At 39.5% G+C, this 21,033-nt stretch overlaps 1 protein-coding gene across 1 annotated transcript in view; it reads right to left on the minus strand.

Annotated features, from left to right (window-relative positions):
* Window positions 1–21,033, minus strand: part of LOC126297537 (early endosome antigen 1-like) — a 182,740-nt gene that overhangs the window by 50,517 nt on the left and 111,190 nt on the right. Inside the window, exons 7-8 of the mRNA XM_049988450.1 lie at window positions 428–584; window positions 90–355 (exon numbers count right to left, since the gene is read on the minus strand). Coding sequence (XP_049844407.1) covers window positions 90–355; window positions 428–584 — 423 coding nt within the window. The remainder of the gene's footprint in view (window positions 1–89; window positions 356–427; window positions 585–21,033) is intronic.

Below are 21,033 nucleotides of genomic sequence, written 5' to 3' on the forward strand. Positions count from 1 at the left end.
GAAGTCTTGTATTATAACCCTTATAGTACAATAAAATTTAGAATTATTTTACATATTTACCAAATTATTGCTACATGTATCATCCTTACCTTGATTTCATTTCAGCTTCCAGTGAATTATAATTCTGTTTTAACTTGGTCAATGTTGCTTTAGTTTTGTTTTCTTCTTCAACACTGCTTTTGAGTTTGAGTTGTAATTCATCAAGTTCTTTATCTTTATGCTCAAGTTTTTCTTTCATCTTTTTCAGCTGTGCAATAGATTCATCAATAGACTTCTGTTTTAGCTCTATTATTTCAGAAAACGACTGATCTTTATTTTTCAGTGATTGTTTCAATTCCTCATGCTGTTCTTGAAGCTGTAAAAAACACACAATTAGATAATGTGGGTAATGGAAAAGTGAAGACTGTATGGTTACTGATAGATTTACCATTTTCAGTTTCTGTTTCTGTTCTGATAACTCAGAATCCAAAACTATTATTTTTTCTTTTCCAGCATCCACCTGTTGCTTGCAGTTCTCAAGCTCTTTCAGTATGCTACTACATTCAGATTCTTTCAAGTTCAATTTCTTATTCAGTTCTTCAATTCTGCAAGAAATAAATTGTGAAGTGTAAGTATGGTACAGTGAGCAGGCTATAAACAAACTGCATCTTAAAATTAAACTAAGCACTTTTCTTTTATGAAGTTTACTGATTTCCGGTATTCAAAGATTTGCACAGACTCATGCTACAAGTGCAATGGGAACCCACATTTTTAACTTACAGTGTGGATAACAATTATGTAGACATAAGTATTTACTACTATATCTTTATTTATAAAAGCAGTCTTTCCAAGTTCTGCAGTAAAAATAGATTTCATGGAAATCAAGACAAAAATTTACAGGAAAGCAAAATTACTGAAGACATTTCAATGTGGCATCAGTGTGCTTTAAATAGTAACATGTCACAAAAATACGAAGTAACATTTCTCTTTTCAGTTGCCAGGGATGTGAAAAATGAGTTTATCACCACGATGTTAATGCTACTGGGGCAAGACTTAATCTGAAAACTTGGTAATTGTCGAAAATGGGATGTCTATCTTTGACCATCAGTGCTATTATCATAAGATTTCATAAGTGACAGAAAAAATAGGCTGCATTCAATTGCAGACGGAACCAGTGTGTGAAGTAAAAGGAGGAAACCACCAAATGGGCAACCTACAGCGATTAATGAACTTTAGATTCTTCCGAAGCTAAAACCTAACTGAAATAAAGCAAATACTAACAGCATTTTACAATAAGATTATTTGCATCAATTTTGGGAAGAAACTAGCAAATACAGAGAAGGTGGACATTCTCCTTATTGCTAACAGATATGTGGTGAGATTATGTCATCTTCAAGGTAGGCAGTACACTGCTAGTACCAGAGGCCACAAACCAAACTCTGCCAAACACGAGAGACATAGCTTAGGATGTAAAAAAGTGTCCAAACTTTCTATGTGGGTATATTCAAGGCAAGGTTCAACATACGACCTGCATAGTACGTACAGGAATCTTGTTCAGGCTCATGGGTATTTAACAAATGACATTTCTTAAATAAGTCCACAGGGAAAAAGGCATTTGCGGTAGTAAAAGGGACACTGATCCAATTCAAATGTTATAGAGCAGTTAAAAATACCACATGCAAAGCAATGGTTATGAAACAGCTACTAAGTGTGACTAAAGAGAACCAATTTGATGATCACCAGCCAAAATTTTACTAGCACTCTTAAAGGAGCACACTGGTTACTTTGGAGTGCTGCAGATAGTAAAGAATTGGTAACAAAGTCACATGACCCTCCACTGCTGACCTATATGGTGGCATTGAAGTGGTGTATAAGTGACAGTCATTTGTATGGAATCAGCACAGACATATGGACTGACACAGAGACATGAAGGAATGGTAGAAACAAGCTATTGTGATTTGATGTGTCCATGACCAGACCATGAACAAAGTTGCCCAATTCGTCAGTTTATGAACATAGACTGCCCATCATACCTATAAAGTGGTGTCAAATGAAAATGAGACAGATTATTTATTATTTCAAAAGTAATTGACATATCTGTTAATACACTTACCCCACTGTGTGACAAGCTGGTCCGCGCCTTCATGGAAAAATGTTTGCAGTTTTCTATGGAACCACAAGTGTTCCCAGGCATGCTCTTCTTTGTATGATGGAAACTGGAGACCATGAATATCTTTCTCCAGGGCTCCAAAAATATGGGAATTACATAGGGAAAGATTGGGACAGTGTGTCGGATGTGTAAGGCCTTCCCAGCAAAACTTCTGCAGTGTATTCTAAACAATGTTGAAAATTTAGGTGCACATTTTCCGTACAGTCCAATCTCTTCCCACACTATTTCCATAATTTTGGAGCCTTGAAGAGAGACGTATGTGGCTGTCAATTTGATTTGGACGAAGAGTTGCATGCCAGTGTGCAATTGTGGTTCCACAGGCAACTACAAACATTTTTCCACGAAGCCACTGACTGCTTGTCTCACAGAGGGATAAATGGATTAACACATATGGCAATTACTTCTGAAGTAATAAACAGTTTACTTGGTTTTTTTTCCCCTCTGTCTCGTTTTCCTCCGACTGCCTCTTACACAAGGAATGGAGCACCACTTGCAGTCATGTAACACAGAGTAAGAACAGCAGTTATAAAAAGATCCTGTCCGACAGGGACTAAAGATGTGTCTCACGTGTTTCCAATAACAACTGGTTCCAAACCAACAGGAATTGCTAATGTTGGTGAATGAATGTCCATCTCAGCCAGATTGCAAGCAATGATTGTGAATAAAAATGCTCTCAGTGGATATCTGGAGTTGGGTGCCTTGCAAAAAGCCAATGTTCACAGTGGCACATAAAGGTGCATGTCTTGATTGGGCCATGCAACACAGAAACTGAACAGTAGCTGGCTGGAGGCATGTAGCGTGGTCCGACAAGTTGCGATGTTGTCTCTTTCCAAGTGATCCAAGGTGTCTAGTGCACCGATGGCCCAGTAAGGTATTTAATCTGTAGTGTGCAGAGTATGTAGATCAGGCCAGACATACTTGTGTAATGCTTTGGAAGTGTTTTTAGTATCGTAACTTGGGCCCACTGATTCAGATTACCTTGAAAATGTACAAGGATGCTTATTTCAAAATTCTCAATTACCCCATGTGCATTTTCATTCTACATGTTTATGATGAGTATTCTATCGACATCCCATCTTCTAAGATGATGACAGGTTATGTTCACAGCGCTGCACATTTGCATTCCTGGGTTTGATCAACAATAGGGCACCCTCAACTGGCCCACTAAATTACTCAATCTTAATTCCTTAGAAAACGTTTGGAACAGAAGGTGACACATAGTAATCAACATCCCTACAATTTGGTAGATCTGTGGGATCTAATAATCAATCAATGGCTGGATATGTATACATGAGAAAACTTGTGGGCACTCTTCCTTGGCAAACAGAGGCCATTATCAAGGTTAGAAATGGTTTTACACAGTATTAGAGTGAGGATGACTAGTTCTTCTCTAGTGTTCTTATTCAATAGGAAGGGGAAATCTCAAATCTACCATGTATTGGATGGGTATCACAAAAATACCATCTCTCATGAAAGTTTTCGAGTAGAAATTGTTCAGCTGTACTTAAGGAGGAATGTGATGCCACTGAAAGGGCCTAAGCCAATCCTGCACTCCAGTACTGTAGCAAATGAGATCTGGTTTAATGGAATAAAGCACCAAACTGTGAAAATACAAAAGCTCAAAAAAGATGATATTTTGGAATAGCCAGTGCAAGAGATGTAATGTGGAACTATATGTCAAATGTTTTGCTGGTTATCATGGCAAGTAATTTGTTGTTTTTGCTTCTGATTAGTAATTTTTAATTTGCTTCACTGAGTTCAAAAATATATAACCTTTCCATATAAATGTATATTTTGCTCTGAATAGTGCTTAGTGTTACATACAGGTATATGCATGGTGTATTATTGTGAAACTATAAAGGTAAAAATTGCATTTTCCACAATAAATGCTTCCTTTTCAATGTAACAAACAAGATAAAAGTGATAAATGTGAAAATAATTAACAAAAATTTAATTCTGTTGTTATGGGTTAACTGAAGGTCAGGACTATGAAGAAGCTGTATTTGTGTCCAACTGGAACTTGACAAGTTTAAAGCTATGTCAAGTTTACAAGAAGCACATGATTTGTTTGGAAGCTATTGACACATGTACTACACTAACGGTAACAAATGTGTGTTCAATATAGGGATTTTACGATGAGTACATGGTTAGTTTGGAAGCTATCGATAAGCATACAGATCTGAATTGACAATAACAAATATATGTTCAATAGAAGGAAGGCATATGCAAATACTTGATCATATGACAACAGCAGTGACAGACATAACAAAATGTATTGTGACTATGAATTCAATTTTATCTTTCTTTCTTGTGGACTAGTAACACCGTTACTACTAGGAAACTAGATAAATGGATGCAAGAAACTAATTTAATGATTATTATCAGACCTAATAACCCACCAACCTACCAAATCACCACAACCAGTTCAGGTATATATGTAATGCTTGCCTCACGAGAAGGCCTTGATGATACTACAGGAGGGGTGATAATTCACCACAACAAAAATGCCTTTCCTTGGTGCTTGTGTTCAAAATACCATGAACAAGCAAGTAATCTGCTACCTAGCTTCCTATGCTGGTTTTATTTATTACTCTCTTCAAAATATTTTTCATCTAGACCCATTCCAGACATATGGTTGTTTTCAAATATTAGACGAAGTCCTTAAAATTACAACAGAATTACCTTTTGACTACCTTGATTCACTATGCACAGAACTTTCTGAACTACTCAAGCCAGGTCTAGTACATCCCCATGATTTTTCTACCCACATTTCTTTAACGTAATCAGGCACACCTTGTTTCTGTAAAGTATCCCTATCTCTGTCACAAAGCACAACATTTTCTAGTCTAACACAAACTCCAATCCCTGTTTAAGGCCTTAGGCCCTTTCCATACCATCTCCCCTGAATCCATTTCATTCATCACCCCTATGACAGTCCACACACCCATCTTCTACACGCTTCCCAAAACCCAAGAACCCAAGATGCCCCAATGCGATTGGTTATTGTGCTCCCACTGAAAGAGTTTGGCTCTCCAACCAACTGCCCATAATCTAGCCTCCCATGTCAAAGACACCAACCACTTCCTTCACTCACTCTACACACTTTTTCCCCTTTACCACTTGGATCCCTACTTATCACTGCTGACACCACCTCCCTACACACCAACATCCCTCATACCCATGGACTTACCACTACTGAACACTTCTTTTCCTAACGTCCTTCAGACTCCAAACCAACTTCTTCATTCCTCATATAACTAACTAACTTTATCCTTACCTATGACTACTACTTATTTGAAGGGAAGGTATATGGAAACAAATCTGCGGAACAGCCATGAGTAACTGCATGGCACTCTCCTATGCCACCCCTTTTTATGAGCTATCTAGAGGAGACCTTCCTAGCCTTTCAGGATACCAAACTACTAGTCTGGTTCAGATTCATTGATGATATTTTACATTATCTGGACCTAAGGCCAAGACACCCTATCTTCCTCCTCTCTGATGGCTCCATCTGCACTTCTGTCCACATTAAACCCACCAACCACCAACAGTACCTGCAGTTTCACAACTGTCATCCCTTCCACACCAAAAAATCCCTCCCATATAGCCTGGCCACCTGGGGATAGCATATCTGCACTGACAAAAACTCCCTTGCTCAGTATGCTGAAGGTCTCACCAAGGCCTTCACAGACAGGAACTACCCCAGAACTAGCCCACAAATGGATCTCCCATGCCATTTCCCCTCACACTCCCAATCCTCCCACCATTCCCAAGAACCAGCCACAAAGGAGTGTCCCCTTCATCACCCAGTACCACCCTGGACTTAAACAACTGAACCACATCCTTTGTCAGGGCTTCAATTACCTGTCATTGTGCTCTGAAATGTGGGACATCCTACCCAAGATGCTACCCACTCCTCCTAAAGCAGTGTTCTGTCACCCACCCAATATCCGCAACATTCTAGTCCATCCCTATGCCTCTCCCAATCCCAACCCCTGGCCACGAGGATCATATCCCTGTGGAGACCTCAGTGCAAACCTGGCCAATGTACCTACCCGGAAGTTCCTATTACAGTCCTGTCACATGTTTATCCTACTCCATCAGGGGCAGGGTCAACTGTGAAAGCAACCATGTTATTTACTAGCTCTGCTGCAATCATTGCACAGCTTGTTATATTGGTATGACTACCAACCAGCTGTCCACCAGGATGAACAGCCACCACCAAACTGTGGCCAAGTGGACAACCCTGTGGTGCAACATGCAGCTGAACGTAACACACATGATTTCAAGGACTGCTTCTCTACCCGAGCCATCTGGAGCTTTCCCACCACCATAAGCTTTTCTGAACTGCACAGATAGGAGTTATCCTTGCAACAACATTCTCTGTTCCTGGTATTATCCCACCCTCAACCTGTGATAACATACTGTCTGCACACCCTCCACCCAACAGTTTCCACCCCTCTGTCCTATCATTTCCTCCCAAGTCTCATCCTCCCAACCTGTTTATTTGCAGCCCTCTGCCAATGCATCTATTCTTTTTTTCCCCAAATTCCTGCCCCACAACTTTCTGACGCAGTGCCTGTTGGCAGTCTAGTCTCTGCACACTCCACCAGACCTGTTTGTCTCCCTCCCCAGCCATGATCTACTACCCCTTTCCCTTTCCGGCCCCCTCCAGATTCCTGGTTGCATCACAGCTTTATATGAACGTCATTTAATTGTGCCTGTCTGCAACTTGACATGTCTCCTTTATTGTAAGTATCAATCTGTATTTTCCTACATTGTTGATATTCCTACCTGGAGTTTCAATTGTCTGACATTTAAAAAAGGAATTTGTTCAGTAAGAAGACCAAGTCATTCTAACGCATTTCCTCACCACAATGGGCTATTAACATATTTCCAGCTACAGTTATAATGACCAGTCTATGGAGGTTATGGCAATCAACAAGTCAGTGCTCCAGTGGTATTTTAACAATGCCAATAATAACAAACAGTGGACATTCCTTATTGTGCAAATTACTCAGACAATATCATTGTCATTGTGTGGTTTTATGTTTTCCCAGTGTAGTAACATCTTTAATATTTCTTGGGTATTCAGCCAGATGACATCACCCAAAAAGTCCTCAGTGGTGCTGTGGCTGGAGCTGGATGCAGATCTCTGATGGTGTGGTGACAATGTGTCCTTGCCTTCTAAATTTGTTACACTGATTACCACTTTGCTTTGATCATGCTCAAGACTGGATCCTAGGCCTTATTTATTTGAAAGATACTGTCTTTATTTATTGGTCCATCATGTAGTCATGTCTCTACTGCCTCTTTGAGAATACATTCCCAAAAGGTTTCAGTCTTCTGCAAAAACTTGGTTCATCACAATTCATGGTATGTCCACAGGAGATGCAGTGTTTTGCCACAGCAGGATTTGTCAACTCTACATGGTCTGTGTGGCATTTATACTCAATACATATCTCCTATACTGTCAGGATAGTCCGGCCTACATATATTCTCTTACATAAGGGATGTGGTAGATCCCAGTTTTTAGAGTCCTAGGTCACCCTTGACTGTTCCCAATAAGGATTTTTTATTGGTTGGTGGGTGGAACACATACTTGATGTTGTGTTTCCCGAGTATTCCTCTGACATGTTCCTCATATATGGAATAATCAACCCTGTAACCCGTTTATCTTCACCTTCAGAAGGCTGCGGACTCAACGTCTTCAATCTTAAGGCATGCTGTATCTGACAGTTGCTGTAACTGTTCACAAGGAACACAGCTCGTAAGTGCTGCAACTCAGCTGCCAGACTATCATGGTCCAAGATTTCACATGCTCTGTGCACTACTGCGCTTAGGACACCCTCTCATTGTGAAGAGGCACGCAAGTAAAAATCTGTGATTCAGTTTATCATAAATGCTGTGTCCCAGTGTGCCTTCTTGTATTTGCCTGACAAGCACATCTAGAAATGGAAGTTGATTGTTACCTTCTATCTTCATCATGAAACTAATGTTCGGGTGCAGTGGATTTATATGTTGCACGAAGTCTTGAAGGTGATATCCGAGAGATCTGATTACGGACGTATTGTCTACATACTGAAGAATGCATGAGGGCTTGTAGGCTCCAGATTCCACGAGTGCTTCTTCAAATGCCTCCATAAACAATTTGGCCACCATTGACAATAGTGGAAAGCCTATTGCTACTCTGTCTATTTGTTCATAGTAATTTCCATCAAACAGAAAGCAGATTAACCTAAGCATGAATTCAAGTGGCTTATTATTTCTGGCACAATCTTTTCTTCTATGAGTATTAGATGGTCTCCAGCAGGTACCCTCATAAAGAGGGATATTACATCAGTGGTCATAGTAACGTACTTTTGGCCCAGTCACAAGTTCTGGAGCTACTGGATTAAATGCAACGAATTTCATTTGTGGTTCTGGCATTTGTCCACAAAAAGGCTTAGTTAGCACTGCTGTCACATGTTTAGCTAATTTATATGTTGGTTCACTAATGATGCTCACAATTGCATGGAAAGGCATTCCTTCCTTGGGGAGTTTAGATGGTCTATAAAATCTAACTGGCTCACTGGTGAAGTTTCTTGTAGAGAAATCTTGACTATTTCTTTGGTACTCTGCGGGGTAGGTCAGATGTTTCGGCAAGTCGACTTCTTGCAATCTTCAGGCATTCCTGATGACTAATATCTGCTGGGTGCTGCCTTTATACCCTCTCCCTCTCCTTTGCAGCCTCCAGGCAGCCACCTCTAGGTGTAAACCTGGTGCAGTGGTGGAGGAAGCACGCCATTGGAAGTCAATACAGGGTTGTCAGTAGCACCGTGGCTGGTGCTGGAAACAAATCTCTACTGGCAAATTGACAATGCATCCTCGTCTTCTTCAGTTGTAAAAATGGGATTGGGATTTCCATGCAGACTGCAGCTGGGCTTTGATCATAGTCAAGGCTAAGTCACAAGCTTTGCTTAATTGAAAGCTGCTGTCTATGTATTAGTCTGTCATGTGGTTATGTTGAAACAGTCCTAGCCTTCTGGGATTGTATTCTCAAAGAGGAAGTAGAGATACCTGAAAGGGAGAATGAGTAAGAGAGTGATTTCTTATCTCGTATCCCACAAAGATTACAGCAGCTCAGAAACAGACTGCAAAATGGGTTAACAGTTTTATTTTTTTTTGTGGCAGGAGGCATCCAACCAGAGTTAATAACTTATCAGTATTATGAAGAAATTGGTCTGTGATGGTGCCATTGGATGCATTATGTGGGTTGATCCTGTATTATAGAAGAGACTGGCATAAGACAAATGAACAGATGGAACTGGAAATCACGGATGGATCAAAAGCTTCTGGAACCTTGACTTCATTACTAGTGTGCTGTGTGCTGCGATGGCGTATTGAGTGTTCAACTCTGTACTGAATTCCTTACTTATATTTTGTGGATGAACTTTGCTTTCAATCACAGAAACAAGTGGTAACCTTTCTGATCATGTTATGAGCTAGCACACACTGGCCAGTGCTTAGCATTCATATGCTGCAAAGCACCAAGATCAGCAAGTAAGTTTACAAATTTTTTCACTAAGGTTCATATTCAGTCCCTTCCAGCAGCTGCCAGAATATCATTGAAACTGAAATTTAAAAAAAAAATCCAATATGGAAAAATCCTCTAAAACTGTGTCTTAGTCAGGTTACGAGTCAGATGTAATGTACTTGGCTCGGGCTTTGGCAATTCTGTCACAATATAAATTGTAATGCCTTAAACCAGAGTATTTTGCAGGATTCTCTACAATGTGTGTGTGTGTGTGTGTGTGTGTGTGTGTGTGTGTGTGTGTGTGTGTGGGAGGGGGGGGGCTAACATATTGAAAATTTTTCTGACAGCTGCTAGAACAATAGTTCCAAATTCTCCCATTAGGTGCCGCCACTAGATGGCATTTTATATCAGTTGCCCTAGCAGTACTGAGTTGGAAATATTAGTGTTCTCAGAGTAACTGCTTTCATGAGCACTGTTTCATGTGTTCGGTGATTTTTCAGTGGCAGACATTAAGTATCAACAAGATAGCACCGGGTTCACACCAAATGAATTCGCAATTGCGAACACGAACTACCATCAGCTGTAGAATGGAAAGACGACAATGACAATTTATGCCAGGCTGGGACTCGAATCCGGATTTCCCGCATGTTGCAAGTGGTTGCCTTACCATTTAGCTATCTGTGCACAACTCACGGCTAGACCCAAACTTCAATATGTTGTGCATGCATGCATGTCCAAAGGAACTTTTCATCATAATCAGAATAACACAGGCAATGCAATGTCATATTTATCTTCCAACACCAGGCAAGCGACTTTCAAGTACGCCTTACCTGTATGGGAGTACGCATAATGGATTTATGAATACAGGTCATAGAAGCATGGTTGACGACATATGGAAGTTTGGATCTGAGCATGAGTCACGCACAGATGATCAAATGGTAAGTGGACTACTCGTGATAAGCGGGAAATCTGGGTTCGAGTCCCAGTTCGGTACAAATTTTCATTGTCGTCATACCATTCTACAGTTGATGGTAGTCCATATTCGCAATTCCAAATTCATTTGATGTATTTCGTAATGGCTGTGGTCGCCACAGTGCCTCATCCTTTGGACATGCATCATAATCAGAATAACACAGGCACTGCAACATTAACATCAGGTTCTGTTTCCTCTTAGGGAAATCACCAGCAGACACTGTTGTAATGATTTGGATGACTTATGGGGAGGAATCCTTGAGCCATGCAAGGGTTTATCAGTAGTTTTCTCATTTTAAAGGTGGTAAAATGTCAGTTGGAGATTGTGTGTGTGTGTGTGTGTGTGTGTGTGTGTGTGTTGGGGCTTATGGGCTCTCAACACTGAGGTCATCAGCACCTTGAAACACATTAAAAGGAACAGTTGGAGATAAATCACAACCGGGATGTCCCTTGACTTCCAGAACAGATGAAAACATTGAAAAAATTCATGTTGCAATTACGTTTGCTCACTGTAGAACAACTGATGAATTGTTGGCAAGGACTGGAACACTGTGGATTTCATGCCAAAGAATTTTTAGTCAAGATCTACAGACAAAATGTGTTGGAGCTAACTTCGTTCTGCATGGCCTTTCTGATGACCACAGAGTCATCTTTTGCACATGTGCCAGGAACTGAAAGATTAGTCATAAATTGATCCGAATTTTGACTGAAAAGTCATCATGGACAACAAATTGTGGTGTTAGGGATAAGATCCAGAAATCAAGCAACAACCCAGCCAGTGGAAAGCACCTTTATCATTAATAAAGCAGTCTGCCCCTCGTATCTGAGTGGTCAGTGTGACTGAATGTCATACCTAACGACCCGGGTTCGATTCCTGGCTGGGTTGGAGATTTTCTCCACTCAGGGACTGTGAGTGTTGTGTTGTCAGTATCTTCATCATTTCATCCCCACTGACACGCAAGTTGACAAAATTGCATCAACTCGAAAGACTTGCACCAGGCGAACGGTCTACCTAACGGGCATTTCCATTTCCATTAATAAGGGTGAGATCTCATATGAAGACAATGTTGGTTTGTTTTTCTCTGTCCACTATGAAATTGTTGCCCAGGGTACTATAGTTAACCAACATTACTACCCTGAAATGCTAAAATGATTATGTGAAGCCATGAGAAATAAACGACTTGCATTGTGGCAAACAGACACCACCCCTACATACAGAGCATAGAGCATATGGCAGTTTTCGGCCAAAAACCAAATGACAATGGTTTCTCACCCACCTGACTCACCAGATCTAGTTCCCCTCTCACTTTTTTCTATCCCAAAGAATCTAAAGAAACCTGAAAGGAAAGTGTTTTGGAGATAAATATGGGCACAAGTGTATTATATCTGTTGGACACTGTTTTGAAGGTGTTCAAGTTTTGAAAATAGTCCATAAAATACATGATTTGTTTTTAAAAAATAATTATTATTTTTGGACTCCAAAATAGTGTTTCTTAAGGGTCATGTATCTCACAGAATATTTACAAAACTTAAAACACCCCCAAATTGTGTCCAACAGATAGCAGATAAAAATGGAGATAATCATTTACAATCAAGTCATTGAAGTGTAGTGAAATAACAAGAGTTGCACTAGGTGGTCGAAGTCCCCAAAGGGTATTACCGGCCAAATATGCCACACTCACATCCCACTTCCTATATTGAGAGACAGTGGGGGAGGCTACAATTATTGGCCCAGATCACAAAGTGACTGTATTAAGATGTCTGGAATATAATATTAGTGTGACTTTAAAGGGAGATTCATTGTCAAACAGTAAAATCAAATTAACTAGAAATTTAACCTGCATACATAATCATCACTAGTGCCTGTAAGTGTATACTAAAACTTTTAGTTGAGCCACTGTGAAAGCTACCAGACACATCTGCTGAAGTAACTGAAAACTTCGTCAACAATGTAAATTTACTAGTACATACACCGAAGTGCCAAAGAAACTGCTATAAGTATGCATATTCAGATACAGAGATACGTAAACAAGCAGAATGTGGTGCTGTGACTGGCAACACTTACATAAGACAAAATGTGTCTGGCAAGTTATCAAGATTTAAGTGAGTTTGAATGCGGTTTTATAGTTAACACATGAGCAATGGGACACAGCACCTCCGAGGTATCGATGAAGTGGGAATTTTCCCATCTGACCATTTCATGAGTGTAGCATGAATATCAAGAAACCTGGTAAAGTAACACATCTCCGACATTGCTGCAGCTGGAAAAAGATCCTGCAAGAACGGGATCAACGATGACTGAAGACAATCATTCAGCATGACAAGTGCAATCCTCCTGCAAATTGCTCCAGATTTCAATGCTGGGCCATCAACAAGTGTAAGCATGTGAATCATTCAATGAACATCATCTATATGAGATTTCGGAGCCGAAGGCCCACTCATGTACCCTTGATGACTGCACAACACAAAGCTTTATGCCTCGCCCGGGCCGTCAACACCGACTTTGGACTGTTGATGACTGGAAACACATAGCCCGGTCGGACGAGTCTTGTTTCAAATTGTATCGAGTGAATGGACATGTACGGGTATGGAGACAACCTCTGCATGTCAGCAGAGGCCTGTTCAAGCTGGTGGAGCCTCTGTAATGGTTTGGGGTGTGTGCAGTTGGAGTGATATGGAACCCCTGATATATCTAGATATGACTCTCACGGGTGACACGTACGTAAGCATCCTGTCTGATCACCTGCAGCCACTCATGTCCACTGTGCATCCCAATGAACTTGGGCTATTCCAGCAGGACAACGTGACACCCCACAAGTCAAGAATTGCAACAGAGTGGCTTGAAGAACACTCTTTTGAGTTCAAACCCTTCTGCTCACCACCAAACTCCGCAGACATGAACATTATCGAGCATATCTGGGATGCCTTGCAACTTGCTCTTCTGAAGAAATCTCCAGCTCATCGTACTCTTGCGGATTTATGGACAGCCCTGCAGGATTTGTGGTTTTGATTCCCTCCAGCAGTATTTCAGACATTAGTCAAGTCCATGCCACTTCATGTTGCAGCACTCCTGCGTCCTCGCGGGGCACCTACACAATATTATACAGGTGTACCAGTTTCTTTGGCTCTTCAGAGTATTTTCTGCTTGTATGCAGTAATAAATCAAGGAGTGCTTAATAATTCAACGACAGATTAAAATAATCTCATAAATTACATTCAAAACTGATACATCTGTACACCACCACATACAACTGAATCTCTTTGAGGGTGTTCGCACCGAGATGAAGGTCAATTATTATGATGATGATGATAATTGTTAAAATAAACATTAACAGGATTGAAAGAGATACAATATCAAACAATAATGACTGAACAAAATATTTAATTCAGTCTCTTCTTTAATTACAGATTCCCAGTGTTAGCTCTGGCAGAGTGTTTGTCAAATTTGATCTAGTGACTGCATTCTAGACCACGCTCAGCGTGGATTTTTTGGGTGGTATCATCGGCATGCTTCCTCAGTTTGCACTATTTATGTGATATAAGATTGGTCACACTTTCAATGTGTCTTGTTGGCCCCACGTGTTCTGATACCTGCCACATCCTTAAAAAAGTGCCTGTCTGAGCAGGTGGTGATGGCATGCAAGTAGAGATCAGTGTCCATACATTTTCTGTGGATGCTGTGGCCAACACATACATTTCGATTGCAGTGGATGAAAACACTGAGGAATGACAATGCATAGACTTTTTCTACTTCCATAGTGAACAGGACAAATGATGAATGTGTATCGCCCTTTCTCAAATCTTCGTACACTGCAACAAAACATATGCCTTGCCCACCATGTCTGCAGAACAGCAATGTGCACTGATCTGTACTTGCATGTCATCAGTCATCATCACGCAGCACAGAAGTGCACTGTGTTAAATATATTGGTATATCATGCGAGATCATCATCAGATGCCTATGAGCTGAGACATGTACGCAAGGCCTTCAGGAACAAGGGCACAATGATCAACAAATAAATGAAGTGATCTCCAGCAAGGATTGCAAAATGACCACCAATGAGGAGCAGTAAAGAAAATGTGGGAAACATAAGCCACCTGCCACGAAGAGACAAAACTGAAGAAATATTGAGAGTTGTGTCAAATACCTGGGAATTACTGAGACTAAAAGATGTGGCAGGGTAGGAATATCTAGATTCTAAAAGATGTGGCAGGGTAGGAACATCTAGATTCTACAAGACAGCTTGCGAGTGTGCCTAATCTTATGTTGGAGAAACAGTGTACACTGTAGAACAAAGCAGAATGAGCACAAGAGTTTTTATCACCTACACTACACAAAAAATCTGTTTTATCTAAGGATGTTGTAGAGAATGGTCACTGTGTCTAGTTTTATGGAACCTCTGTTGTTGCTTGCACTAACGGCTTCTGGGACTGTGTAATTACAGATTCCATTGAAATGAAAATCACTGACAACATCCTTATTGGAAACTGTGGCCTGCAGCTCAGTGCAGCATGGGATCTTGTGATAATAGGGCCAAAGTAGGTCCACGGTACTTAGTGTATACTTATATCCACATATATCCGTGAGCACCAGTGGATGTCACAGCTGACAGCAGTCCATCAGCAGTCATTTCACTTGGCAACAGTCAGGAACAGTTTGGTTGAAATCATGAGATATGTTAACTACTTGACATGGCTGGGAGCCCAAGAACATTTTATTCAATGTTAATGCCATGAGACTCTGCATCCTGAAATCTAGTATAAAAGACTATTTGTTAAGTAAAGCACACAAGCAGCTGATAATGCCGTATGAGGGCCAATCAAAGTTTCATGAGAACACAGTTTTTCGCAGCAACTGTCTTGGATAAATGTTTTGTGGCTTTCTTGCAGCATCAAATCTGTATGTTAACTCAAGCTGTCAACAACTTAATTTGCATCATCGTCAGGCATTGTCTGTCGTCCCTGTAGTATGTTATTTAGATGGCCGAATTGTGTTATGGACATGTCATGAAGTCCCTCAACTTCCGGATGCTGCCGAAGATTATATCAAGATGTATGATGGAAGACATTAGTAGCAATTTTGGTTCTTTTAGACTGTAGTTAACGCAGCTTATTTCTCTGTTACCTTTCGGTATCAAACATCTGTTTCCGTGCACAACTAAGGGTGTAGCTATTATCCCAGTTACAGTTTTTCCACATTCCCATCTTAATGGCTTTTTTCATGATAAGACTAACAGTAGGTAGATACATGGTATTATTGTTTCATCACACATAACGGGATGTTCATTTATAAGGCTGTGGAAGGTAACAGCAAATTTAACAAAAAAATATGTAATTTAGTGTAGAGTTGAGGTTTTGGGAGCTTTCTTAAATCGTATCTATTAACTGACCAAAGTCATTCCTATCACATTTTTATAAATTCAGTATGAAATATGTTAAACTCACTTGTGGGACAGATTCTGAGGACACAGTTGGCAAATTCCAATGGAACAGCCAACAGTGCCCCCTATTTGGACCACTCAATATACACTGGGGTGACGAAAGTCATGGAATGCCTCCTAATAGTATGTCGGTTTTGCCCGGCAAAATGCAGCAACTCAACAGAGCATGGAGAGTTAATTTAGACGTGGAACAGCTGCTTTGACCAGGAGTGGGGTCTCATATCAGTGTACCTCCTGTTGACTATCAGCAGGTGGGACTATACTAACCTCGGCCTTCACCTCAACAGGGAAGGGAAGGGAAGGGAAGGGAAGGGAAGGGAAGGGAAGGGAAGGGAAGGGAAGGGAAGGGAAGGGAAAACTGTCTGGGCTAATAGAAAATAACTTATCACATGCGGTTAAGTACCAGTGGTTACAAGTGACAGAACAGCAGGTTTTTCTCTCTTTCTTTCTTTTCTTTTTTCTTTTTTTTTTTTTTTAAAAGGTGGGAAGGGAAGGGACAAAAGATTTTCAGAGATAGATTGATAAAACAGACAGTAAGAAAGCAAATTTTAATGCACACAATTCATGCAAACAGCCACTAATTGAAACTGACAGAAAAGTTGGGTTTATCCAGTTGTAATTCAGCCAGTGCACAAAAACAGTTATCATTACTGCATCAGAATATCTGGGGACTGAGAGGTAAGCTTAATGAGTTGCTTATTTGTGCTGAAAAATTATGGCTGATCAAACCAGTTGATATAATCTTCCCCTCTGAACATCATGTGACCACTGGTATAGATATCTTAAATTTCACAAGATTTAAGTTAGCCTCTTACTTCTGTAGACAAAATATGGAGAAAGGAAGAGTTGACAAATCTATCAAACTGTTTTAATTTCAAGACTAGTGATATTAATAAATTTTGCTCAGAGCAGCACTTAGAAGCTTGTGCAAAAGTAGTAGTATTTCATAGTAAGTCCTTTATAATATTAACTATATGCAGAAAACCTTCAGCAAACTTTAATTTCTTCATAAAAAATCTGGAAGCTCTGTTGTCCCATCTCATTAAAAAAACACACACACACACACACACACACACACACACACACACACACACACACACACACACACAGAGAGAGAGAGAGAGAGAGAGAGAGAGAGAGAGAGAGAGAGAGAGAGAGAGAGAGAGAGAGAGAGAGAAATAGTGGTTTGTGGTGATTTTAATGTGGATTTATTGAAAAGCTCTGTCAGTGAACTATTATTGCAATCAATGACATTGTCATTCAATTCCTACATGAACTTTGCAAGTAGGGCACGACAATGTTTCAACTGCTACTGATAATATATTTTTAGACAAATCTAGGGAAAAAGAGTCATATAACAAAACCAACAATAAATAGGATATCTGATCATGACATGCACCATCTTATGTTAAATGTTGAGACTTGTCAGGGTATAAACTCACTTGTATCTGAGTACAGAAGGGTAATAAATTAATCAAATCACTGAGAATTTTAGGAGATTATTCAAAGACATAAACTGGATAGATGTTTACAATACCTCTGACTCAAATGGAAAATACAAAGCTTTCATTAATAAAGTTAATTTGTAATTTGAAAATTGTTTTTCCCGTAAGGTAACTCAGATCAAACAGAAGTCTAAAATTAAACCATTGATTACACAAGAAACTACAGTATCAAGTGGAATGAAAAGGAAACTGTATCTACCATCTAGGAACAGCTCTGATGTTAGCACTGCAATGCATTACAAAGAATACTGCAAAATATTGAAACAAGTAATCCAAAAATCTAAGCAGCTTTATTATGAGAAAAAGATAATTACATCAGGCAATTAAATCAAAACTACATGGAATACAGTGAAGACAGAGACAGATGGGTCCAGAATGGAAGATGAACTGATAGCTCTAAAAATAAATGAGACATTGGTAACAAGTGCAAGTAGTGTTGCAAATCTCTTAAACAAGTACATTTTTCTGTTACTGAGGTTATCAGATTCAGTAAACAGTGGAATGGAATATTTGAGACCAATCTCTACAAATAACTCAAGTAAAATGAAAATGATGCTCACTTCTCCCATAGAAGTAGTAGCCATCAAAACATCCTTAAAATCAGAATATTCTATAGGCTATGAAAACATTAACAAATTTAATCAAAGAGTGTTCATTTGAATTGAGATCTATCTTAAGTTATTTGGGTAATCAGTCTCTTCTCAGTGGAATATCAACAATGTAGGAAAAAGACACATTGCTACTTTCAAAGACTCTTGACATGTCACCGAAAATGCCAGTAGCGCTACTACTTTTTCTACACTGGAGTGGAACATTTCCAGACTCGCTAAAATATGTCTGAAGTTACACCTCTTTACAAGAAGGGGGAGAAAGAGATGCCATCAAACCATCAAGCAATTTCACTTTTGCTGACTTTTTCAAAAATATTTGAAAAGGTTGTGTTCAAGTGATGTCTTAATCCTCCAACCGCAAACAAATTATTGTCCGTGTGACAGTTTGGGATCCTTAAGAGTTCTGATACATAGAAGGCTATTTACATGTACAGCGAGAATGTACTTCATTCAATAGATAACAAATTAGAGGCTACTGGCATTTTCTGTGACCTGTCGAAAACCTTTGACTGTGTGAATCACAACATTCTGTTAAGTAAATTAGAATTTTATGGTGTCACTGGCAGTGCTGCAAAATAGTTTACTCTTACCTAACTAACAGGAAACGAAGGGTATCATTCCAAAATACCCATGGAATAAGCAATCAGTCTTCATCTGATTGGGAATTAATTGTATGTGGTGTCCCTCAAGGTTCCAGACCATTGCTTTTTCTTGTGTACATTAGTGACCTCTTATGTGTTACACTGTCAGGCGCTAAGTCCGCTTTGTTTGCAGATGATACAAACATTGTAATAAACAGCAAGTCAAGTACAGATGTAGAAACGGCAGATAATCAAATTTTCACTGACGTTAATAAATGGTTCAAAGCTAATTAACTGTCATTAAACTTTGAAAAGACCCACTATTTGCATTTCAGAATTTGTAAGAACTTTCTTCCAGCATGGGTATAACATATGAAGACATGCAAATAGAAGAGGTTTACAGCGTTAAATCTCTAGGATTACAACTCAATAATAAATTCACTTGGGAATGGTGTACCATAGAATTGGTGAAGTGCCTAAATATGTTCGTATTTGCAATGCAAATGATGTAAGATGTAAGAGATATAAACATACTTTGCTTACTTTCATTCTATTATGTCATATGGGATCATATTTTGGGGTAATTCATCAATCTGCATATGGGTTTTTAGAGTGCAAAAGCATGTAATAAGACTTATTTGTGGTGTAAATTCAAGAACATCATGTAGAAAACTGTTGAAGGAAACTAGGTATTCTAATCACTGCTTCTCCGGATATTTATTCCTTAATGAAATTTGTTGCAAAGAATATGTCTCTATTTCCAACCAGTAGTTCAATACACAGTATGAATACTAGGAATAAGAACACCCTACATAAAGACCTACAATCACTTACTTTGGTCCATAGAGAGGTACAATATTCAGAAACACACATGTTGAATACATTGGCAGAAACCATCAAAAACTTGGTTTTAAATAAAGCATAGTTTAAACAGGGTTTGAAAGACTTTTTGATAGGAAACTCATCCTACTCAATAGATGAATATCTTAACAGGAACTGTTAGATGAGCTTAAGTAAAAAGGGGTATTTTATGTATGATAAATTTATTAAAAGTGCATAACAATGTTTCATTTTAACAGTGTATTAATTCTTTAAATATTAGCAAATCCACTTTACTGTTATGTAGTCACATATTTTGACAATCTCCTGACAAATGATCAGGGAAATGAGTATTATATTCAAATGTTCCATGTATTTTATGTTATACTTTCTGACATGTTCCACACCCATAAGAATCATCTGGTTTTTGGGTCTGTAGAATGAGAACTGAATCTAATGTAACTCAAAAAATTGTTGGAAGTCCCCTGCAGGAATACTGAGTCATGCTGCCTCCATAGCTGTCCATAACTGCAAAACTGTTCCCAGTGCAGGAAGTTGTGCAGGAACTGACCTCTCAATTATGTCCCATAAATATTGGATGGGATTCATGTCGGGCAATCTGGGTGGCCAGTTCATTTGCTTGAATAGTTAAGAATGTTCTTCAAATCAGTCACAAACAATAGTGGTATTGTAACGTGACATCATTGTTTGGGAACAGGAAGTCCATGAATGGCTGCAAATGGCATCCAAGTAGCCATTTCCAGTCAATGATTGGTTCACTTGGACCAGAGGACTCGGCCCATATTTGAGTACTATCGTCGTCTCTTACCAACTGAAATTGGGACTCATCTGAACATGTCATGGTTTTCCAGTCATCTAGGATACAAGCAATATGGTCACGTGCCCAGAAGAGATGCTGAAGGCGATGTCATTCTGTTATCAAAGGAACTTGTGTTGGTCATCAGCTGCCACAGCCCATTAAAGCCAAATTTCACCACACTGTCCTAATGGATATGTTCAGCGTGCATCATGCATTGATTGCTGCAGTGTTGCTTGTCTGTTAGCACTGACAACTCTATGCAAACGCTACTCCTCACGGTCATTGAGCGTAGTGATTCCTGAAATTTGGCATTCTTAGTACACTCTTGACACTGTGGATCTAGGAATACTGAATTCCCTAATAATTTCCGAAATGAAATGTCCCAAGAGCCTAGCTCCAGCTACTATTTCACGTAAAAAGTCTCTTAGTTCCCGTTGTGTGCCCATAATTGTGTCAGAAATGTTTTCATGTGAATCACTTGATTACAAATGACAGTTCTGCCAATGCACTGCCCTTTTATACATTGTGTATGGAATACTACCATTGTCTGTATAAGTGCATATTGCTATCTCATGGCTTTTGTCACCTCAGTGTATATTACCTTAAAATCATGGTGCTC

The sequence above is a fragment of the Schistocerca gregaria genome, chromosome X, assembly GCF_023897955.1.
Source record: "Schistocerca gregaria isolate iqSchGreg1 chromosome X, iqSchGreg1.2, whole genome shotgun sequence".
In the NCBI taxonomy this organism is placed as follows: domain Eukaryota; kingdom Metazoa; phylum Arthropoda; class Insecta; order Orthoptera; family Acrididae; genus Schistocerca; species Schistocerca gregaria.